This window comes from Pagrus pagrus, assembly GCF_965226575.1.
Source record: "Pagrus pagrus genome assembly, chromosome: 7".
NCBI lineage: Eukaryota > Metazoa > Chordata > Actinopteri > Spariformes > Sparidae > Pagrus > Pagrus pagrus.
This window is the reverse complement of record NC_140191.1, coordinates 18,483,086-18,491,924: the sequence shown is the minus strand read 5'-3', so window position 1 is coordinate 18,491,924 and position 8,839 is coordinate 18,483,086. Positions and strand designations below refer to the sequence as shown.

General features: G+C 38.9%; 1 protein-coding gene across 1 annotated transcript; it reads left to right on the top strand.

Moving 5' to 3' along the window:
- Positions 1-599: 599 nt before the first annotated feature.
- stmn1b (stathmin 1b) lies at positions 600-3,540 on the top strand. Its single transcript, XM_084356543.1, has 5 exons — positions 600-694; positions 1,874-1,910; positions 2,557-2,729; positions 2,851-3,042; positions 3,139-3,540. The coding sequence occupies exons 2-5, from the start codon at positions 1,895-1,897 to the stop codon at positions 3,196-3,198; spliced, it is 441 nt and encodes a 146-aa protein (XP_084212669.1). The 5' UTR covers positions 600-694; positions 1,874-1,894; the 3' UTR covers positions 3,199-3,540.
- The last annotated feature ends 5,299 nt before the right edge of the window (positions 3,541-8,839 follow it).

Sequence of the window (8,839 nt, the reverse complement as noted above, 5' to 3'; positions counted from 1 at the left end):
TACATACACTACATGCCTGGGATACATAAAATCAGTGTAATTCAAACACCAAATGTATTATTTATATTTGAAATAATTTCAACCCCAAAAGAAGAAGAATTAAAATGATTAAAACTTCCATTTAGTTGATGTCCTTGCGTTACAGGGGAGTATACTGTTGTAACCATTTACCCCCAAATACCCTTCAAGTTTGAATCAGCTTTGAAAAGACTCATCATGTATTAATGTAGATCTGTTAATACAGTGAAACATGACTATCCTGTTTTGCTGTAGGCTACCATATAAACTATTACCATAGCAGCTGGATACAATATCACATTGATTGAGTTGCATATAAAAACACATGTGGATGATTTATTTGACAGTTACTAACAGCTGGTAAACACAAACGGACTTGTTTGGCTCTCACATCCATGAGGTTGTGCCAGCTTTGTGTTTTTCACTGCTCCATCTTGTTAAACCACGCCCATCCAAGTTTCAGTAAATGTCATTGGCCTGCTGGCGCTCACAGTTTCAACGCCGTCAGTGATTGGTGGATTTGGACCAATGAACGCAAACAGCTGCGGTGACGTTCTAACGTGTTGGAGAATGGCGCGAAGGTGCAGATGTTGGCCATCTGAAAGAGGAGAGGAGAGGAAGGAGAAGAAGAATAACTCGGCGGAGGTCTGCTCTTCACACAGAAGCACTTCACACGGTGAGAACAATGGGGTTTATGCAAATGTTTAACCAGGCTTTCAGACCATTCAAACAAACTGGTGATGGAGTTAAAGGTCGATTTGGACACTTTTAAGCCGGTTTAAGAAGTTCATTCAGCATCACTGAAGTCAACTCGAGAAGTTAATTAACGGTCTTTGTTGTTTTGGCGGTTGACGTCAATAACGTAGCGTCAAAACGACAAACGGTTTTTAAAATTAATTGAAAAACTGTCTCACATATTAATGCTAACATTTTGCCATGTAAATTGTAGTATAAGTCGAAGAATTGGTTTACACTACATTTTCTGACTGTATGTTTTGTTTTGAGTCAATGTTATGTAATGAGTTTACAGTCTGTTTAGCTAACTAGCTGACTGAAATGAACGAGCCAGGAACTTAATTCTTTTGCTTTTCATTAGTATCATCGTCTTTAATTAACTACATTTTCACAATGACCTTATTTTTGTTGGTATTTAAGTTGTGTGAATGTTTAATAGGTCGTGTGCAGCACCTCTGTGGCAAGGACGTTTTATTATCTGACGCCCCCTTGGTTGCCCCGCCTCCGCCATTTTAGAAATAACACACTTGTGTGTGCAGTGTCCAGCAGTTGACACCCAGAAACATCACCTTCAGCCGCACTGGTGATGAACTCACATCATGGTCTTACCATTACATGGACCACTGTGTGACTATCACTATGGTTGTAATTATAGCTGAGGCATCACTGAGGTGGAGAACTTGTTTTGCCTGTCATGTCCTCACATGTTAAGTTGTTGACAGGTTATGTAACCTTGTAACGGTATAATTAGCAACTATACAGCCCCTGCTGCTGCATTGTTCTTATTTATGCTGAAAAGATGAATTATTCATCAACTATTACAATAAATAACACAAGCATACATATTTAGTCAGTTGATGGAGGAATGAGGTTATCTACTTATGTGTTTTGAATCTACAGGCGAAACTAGGGGGGAAATTAGAGAAGTTAACTGTTTTGGTAAAAGGCACACTCGCATGCTTGACCGATGATCTGTCAAAACAAGATCCCTCACTGTTGTGGACATGCTGCAAAAACAGCATTGCATTCTTTCTGTGGACCTGAAATTAAAGCTTATTCATTTTGTACAATTAGACACGTATTGCTTGATAATAATCTGTTTTTTCACGTTTTCTTCCAGTATCAACCGATTCTGCTAAAAATGGAAAACTCTGGAGGTAGGTTTGAACCATACACATAGTTATGTGGATGATTAGTTTTGGTATGCAATAGTACATTTTTAAAAAAAGTTAAATTTAAGACCTTTTAGAAACCTCAAATGTCACTTAAACAGCAGAATATAACAGCTAAATCAGGAAAGCCTCTCACCAGAAAAGTAGCGCAAAGCAAAGTTGCTGTGTCCTCTGAATCTGTATGCACGACTGAAACGCGTCTCTACAAGTAACTGGAGTCGTTTGATGTGGTTAGTGCAGAGAGTTGCAGAGCTGATCTATAAAGCAGCACTCCTACAATACTTAAAAACAGTCTTTGTTTTGTCACATCTTGTTTTCATTTTCTCTTCATTGCCTCATTCAAATGCTGCCGCACAGCAGGGATTATTGTTTTTTTTCTGACCTCTCTGACAAAGCAGTGACCCTTAAAATGTCAGCAGGAGGCCAGCTCGACCTCCTTTAATTATCCACGGACAATGAACCTCAATGGAGGCATATAATAACAGATTTGATAATCGGGTCATTTTCACTAATTAAATAAAAATGTGTGATGTTTGTATTGTATCAACATTTCCACATTGTTAACCTCTAATGTCACGTCACGTCATCATCACATGTGACAGCCAGCACTGACAAATGTCCTGTTTTACAGACATGCAAGTGAAGGAGCTGAACAGACGTGCTTCAGGTCAAGCATTTGAGGTCATCCTGAGCCCCTCAGCTTCAAATGCCAAGGGCGAATTTCCATTGTCCCCTCTGAAGAAAAAGGAGACATCGCTGGATGAGATTAAGAAGAAACTGGACGCTGCAAACGAGAGACGCAAGGTATTGTCAGAAATAGCTAACAGATATGAGAAATTTTATTAATTCATTTAGCCTAGCAAACTGGATAAAGATCAGGTTCTGTGAACTTACTGCCAAAGTTCTCTTCTGTCTTTTTTGCCAGAGCCAGGGAGCTGAAACGCTGAAACACTTGGCTGAAAAACGAGAGCACGAGAAGGAGGTCGTGCAGAAGGCCATGGAGGAAAGATGCAACTTTATCAAGATGACACAAGAGAAACTCAGTCAGAAGATGGAGGCAAACAAAGAGAACCGTACTGCACAGATGGCAGCTCTCAGTGAGAAATTCAAGGAGAAGGTAAGCTCCTGATTTGATGTCAACTCAGCCTCATGCTTAACGTTGATAAAATAAAAACTACAGTGTTGTGATTTTTCTGTTTTTCAACACCAATAGGACAAGAAGCTCGAAGAAGTGAGGAAGAACAAGGTAGCGATGCAAGAAAGAGAGAGTTAATTTTCGTAATGATCTGGAAAACAGTCGTTACATCCCCAAAGATAAGCTGTACTTTTTTTAACAGACACCTCTATATTGTTTCTTGTGTCGGTTCTGATAATGCTGTTGAATGAAAGTTGGTTGTACAATGTTAGACTGGGTGTGGATATAGTCTGATTCACCTGTAGATTTCTTATTGGCAGCTGGTTACACTGTAGCTTTTGTGGCATTCCCTATATTTTTCTATTAAGAGCATTCAGTTGTACTAAATTGGTCATTTTACTGCTGTTTGTTACTGTTCTAAGTTTAAATATACTGTAAAATACCAAGGTTTGACCATTAAAGTCTATTTCCACAATGTAATGTGTGTTGAATGTATTTTGTGCTTCATGAAAGTTGAAAATGAAATAATTGTGTTTGTGCACCATGTGATGAAGAGTAAGAGCAGGAGTAGTCTTGTGGAATATGATTTAGTGCACTCAGTAATACTTTGACATTACTGACACCTAGTGGCAGTTGGGTTAACTTCATGATAGTTTTGCAGCAGTGCAAAATCATCAATAGTGACTCCCAAGGGTCACTTTTTTTGTGATTGTGATTTAAACATTTCATGCCCAGGACACACCAAACGACAAGCCAAATTCTCAAGGCACACCTGTATTCATGTCTGTGCCAGATAGTCTCTATAACACGTGTTATCTAATCACTTTGTAAATGTTTTTTTTAATCTACAAATGCCAAATAACATTTGACATAGAGCTTTATTACAACTATATTACTCATGATACAAAATGATTAAGTAATACATTTGAAACTTTGTAATATTGCATAAAAGCAGCAACACACACATTTAAACCAGACAGGTCACAAAATTAATAATGAGGTGAACTTTTCTGAAGAAGAAAGCGATTCATTTTAGTTTTTCTCGTTATCCTCTATAACACTGGCTGTCAATCAGGGCCTTTAATGTGTCACACTTATAATTCCCACCATATGAAAATGGTTTGAACTGTGAAATGCTGGGGTTCCCTCAAAGGTTTTTAAAGGATTTTTTAGGGTAAATAATTTGCCTCTGTATCAGGAAATGAAAGCGTAGAAAGTACTGATATAGTAAGTTAAAAACTCATTCATTGCTGGACCTGGACTTGCCTCATGGCACACCGTTTGGGAACCACCGGTTTAAAGGATAATGAATCAAGTAGGAAGTAGGACTTTATATCAGATCCATGATGAATACATATTGTTGGTACAACAGGAGATTTTTAGAAGTTTGAAAACTTCTGTCCTTTCCGAGGCTTGTTTATAAAGGGGTTTGTCTTTATTTGTACAGTTATGGCCACATTCAGAACACAAAACACTAATGCTGTGTTTTGTGGCTCAGACTGCAGGGACACAAATATGCTCTAATAAGCACAAGGAAGTGTTAGTGGACAAAGCTGTGGATCGCTTACTTGGAAGCAGTGATGTCATCATGCATAACTAAATGGGCCCAGTACGGACTGTTACAAGTTGTCAGAGTAATTACATTGTCACATATTCACTCAACAGATCTTCAGCTCTTTTCGCTGCATGTGTGGAGCACAAGAGTCTCTTCCTATTGTGCAAAAAACTGAATGTTTCCTTGATCAGTTCATTGCAATAGAAGTTATTTCATCACAGACATTTCAGCAGTGGTGGAAGGAAGATTTAGAAGTAAAAGCAGAAAACCATGTTTCCTGTCAGTGTTTTACTTTTATATATGATGTTTTTGGATTAATATTAAAATGAATGCATAAATGTTTAGGTTGTATTTTACTGCTTAATGACTGAAGTTGAGATAATTTGAACAATTTATACTGTGGGGTAGTTCAGTCAGCAATGCATTGTATTCTAGACAATCCTCGTCATATGTTTGTAGTGTTGCTGTCCTTTTTCATGAACTCATGAACAAGTAAGAGGGTATTCTCACCCCATACAGACACAATTCATTCTTTAGTTTATCAGAAACACTCATAATTACCACACAGCATTCACTGGCTGGACAGGGTGTGAAAAATAATAGTATGAAAAATAACCAGTAACTATGTTGGTGACATTCTAAGTGTCTTTCAGACAGATCTGAGGACACACCTGCATGCCACATGAGCCACAAAGTTTTGTTTAAGTATTCAGAAGTCTTGTCAGCACTTTTGGGTTTGTTTAGACTTGCTGGGATCCTGCAGAGGCGTACAGTCTCTCTGGTGTCACCTATGTTAAAAAAACGCCCCTTAAGTGCCAAGTTTCATGTGTTCGTGTGTTTCATGTCAACGTTGAGTCCTGAGCAGTTGTGTGTATGTGACCAACCTTTTTGGTGATTGCGGTCATAGAGCATGTGGGTGTGGGACTGCGGGAGAGCCCTCATGTGTTCTTGTTGATGTGAGCATGTTGATTGTTTTGTGTCAGTTGGATTGTTTATGACAGTTATATATGCATTTACGTTTTGTTTAGATGTTTTTGTGACTTGAAAATGAGATGGTTCATCCTTAAATTAAAATTTACAATAGAATTACTGCTTCACGGTTGTATACTTCTGCAAGCCAGTCAAGTTACTGTTCCTGAGCTGTGCCGCTGAAAAAACTTTTTTTTTTTTGCAAAATATTATTATGGCACAGTGAAGTTGACCTTTGACCACCAACATCTAGTCAGTTCATCCGAGTGTCCAAATGGATGTTTATGCCAAATTGGAAGAAATTCACTCAAGGCGATTCTGAGCTACGAGGCTCACGAGAATGGGCTGCCATGAGGTCACATTGACATTGACATTTGAATACCAAATTCTATTCAGTTGAGTTTTGAGTACAAGTGGACATTTGTGCCAAATCTGAAGGAATTCCCTCAAGGCGTTGAGATATCGCTTGCACAAGAATCAGGTTAAGACAACCTGAAAACATAATGCCTCTGACCACGGCTATCGTCAGCAGGGAGGCAAGAAATGTAAAGTTTTAGGTTTGTTTTTGTGATAACTCCCATTTAACATATTTTTTAACCTTATTTTCTAAATTGCATATCTTCTATTTGCTATAACATTTGAATGGGCATTGTCTGTATATATAACAGAAAATTGCACTTGATCTAGCAAAAAGAAAATGTATAATATTATCAGTGTCTCATTTAATTCAACAATTTGAGGTGGTTTAAAGGGTAAATTCACCCTCATTTTACACATTACAGTATGTTTGCAGGTCTTGTGGAGTACAATCGCATATATAGGAAAAAAAGGAGTATAAAGCCTGTTGTGGCTTCAGAGGAAGCTGGCTGAGTTGCACTGTGGGTAATGTAGGCCCCAGGTTTTAAAAGCAGTCCACTGGTCTAACATTGCACCTCTATAACACTGTTGGACTCATTATGGACAGTTTAAAAACAAATGATCAAAGTCCATACAGCAGAACCGGAGATATCACCTTTTTTAATCCACACATTCTTCTTCCTTTTCCAAACCTGCCGCCTACATTACCCACAATTCAACTCAGCCACTGAGTGAAATCACTGGAGGCAATTTATCAGTTCATGTGCAGCTTTCTCTGGAGCTGCAAAAGGCTTTATACTACATTTTCCACGTATGCAGTAGTACCCACCAAGACCTGTAAAAGCACTTTAATGTGCAAAATTGGTGGAGTTACCCTTTAACTCCAGAGGTGTTGGAAATATATACTACATCATTCAAAAAATACTGATAAATTAACAATATAGAACAATATAATTGCTGCTTTATTGAGAAATGACCAGTATCATCACATATCATACTCCTTTTCACTCATGTTTAGATTGTTTTATAGTGATTTCATACTTTGTGCTCACACTGACAAAAGCCTCAAGCGGAACATAAAGAAATGTACACACAGTTGGTTGTATTTGTGGTGAGTCTGTATTGCTGTGCAGACACACACACACACACACACACACACACACACACACACACACACACACACACACACACACACAGTGCTGCACAATCCCATCTTTGTCATGCGTTGGGAAGAAACTGCTGGATTCATCAGCCCAGAAAGCTGCTTGTCCCACAGAGCAGTGTTGCTCCTCTGACAACACATTGCACAGAGGCTGGCTCGACTCCAAGACCAATTTCTTAGCGTGAGCTGGATTTTTGGACTCATGATCATGACTTTTCCTGACTTTACTAAGGTATTATCAGCATCAATATTATCAACACTAATCCATACTATGAATCATATTCTGTGCTTCTGTCGACACTTGTCGCTCACGTTCTCCGAAGTCAGTGTTATTGCAGACACGCCCTGAATCCATCTCTGTTGAGAATATACACGAGAAGATGGTTTGAATCAGGAAACAATGCCCATCTTTCAGAAAAACTGAGTCTATCAAAGGGAGCATTGTAACTGCATGATATACAAGAGAACGACACAGGCTATAAAAACTAACTTGAATATACACATCAAGCAAAGATATTGCTTGTTTGATAACCAAATAAGCTCCAGTGTGGTTACCCCTGGAGCCTAATGTGGAAGCCACGCACTGGCAAAGGAATGCTGTCCACTTCAAGGACCTATGTGATATCATTCTTCAAATTCTAGCACAGGTACAGGAGCATGGAGCGCAATCTGAACCTTCTTTGAGGGCAGAAACTTCAAATGTACTTGTGTCAGTGAGGTCACTGTCGAGTTCATTATCTACAGGGTGGTGACAGGCTTTACATTCCAGTCGGTTCTCCTGGATGAGGGAAAATGATGAATGTTGAAAAGAATAGCTTGTGCAAAATTAAAAATGTTGCATCCACAACAGTCAACATTTGTTGAATTATAACTTTTTTCTTTTTGTTTTCATGTAGCTGCGAATAGACACACCGTGATACATGCATGTGAGGTCTGTGCAAAGTTGGGAGCTGGAATATGGCATGTAAAAATGTGAGAGCCCAGAATAACAAATCTAGTAATGACATTATTATAAAGTAAACTCCTGTGCGATTATTGTGGAAGGATTAGGGAATATCACGATATAGCATTCTAACCTCTCATGATTAATGACTAGAAACAGAAGTGGAGTAAAATAAACAATAATGTGTAGAAAAATGTCATGGACATTTTAAACTTTTATTTAAAAGGTGCAACATGTAAGAGTTTTTAGTTTAAAACATTCAAAAATGAATGAACATGAACAGACTGTGAAGAAAAACCACTTTTGTCATAATGTCAAAGATGTCTATGATGTATTGTGTTAAAGTAGTGAAGTTAGCATGCTAACCAGCTAGCCTCGGGCCTGAAAACCTATGACTCCCAGGTGTCATTTTTCTGTAAAGGCTACAAACAGAAAAATGGACGTTTGCATAGAATGACCCAGAAGTATTAAGTAACAGAAATACAGTATTTGAGTAAATGCACTGACTAGAACCATTTGATAACTTTATTCCTTATCAGCACCTCCAAGTCATAGAGACATTTGAAGCGGCCTGATAAATATGAGGTCGAGCAGCAGCTTCTTATCACAGACGCCTCACCACAGTGTCATACTTTCAGATGACAGTGGAAGAATTTCCGTGCAGAGTGGGCGGGCTGACGGGCCAGTCGGCGGCCCGTCATTGGTCAAAGCGACTTGCGCCGTCACATGCGAGAGCGGCGCCGTGTTCGCTGATTGGCTAGAGGACCCGCCCGTCACAGCACCCTGTATCCTG

What these genes read in the sequence shown, in the direction of transcription:
- stmn1b (XM_084356543.1), top strand. An exon ending in CTGCAAACGAGAGACGCAAG is followed by an intron (nt 2,730 to 2,850) that starts GTATTGTCAGAA and finishes CTTTTTTGCCAG; the next exon opens with AGCCAGGGAGCTGAAACGCT. An exon ending in GTGAGAAATTCAAGGAGAAG is followed by an intron (nt 3,043 to 3,138) that starts GTAAGCTCCTGA and finishes CAACACCAATAG; the next exon opens with GACAAGAAGCTCGAAGAAGT.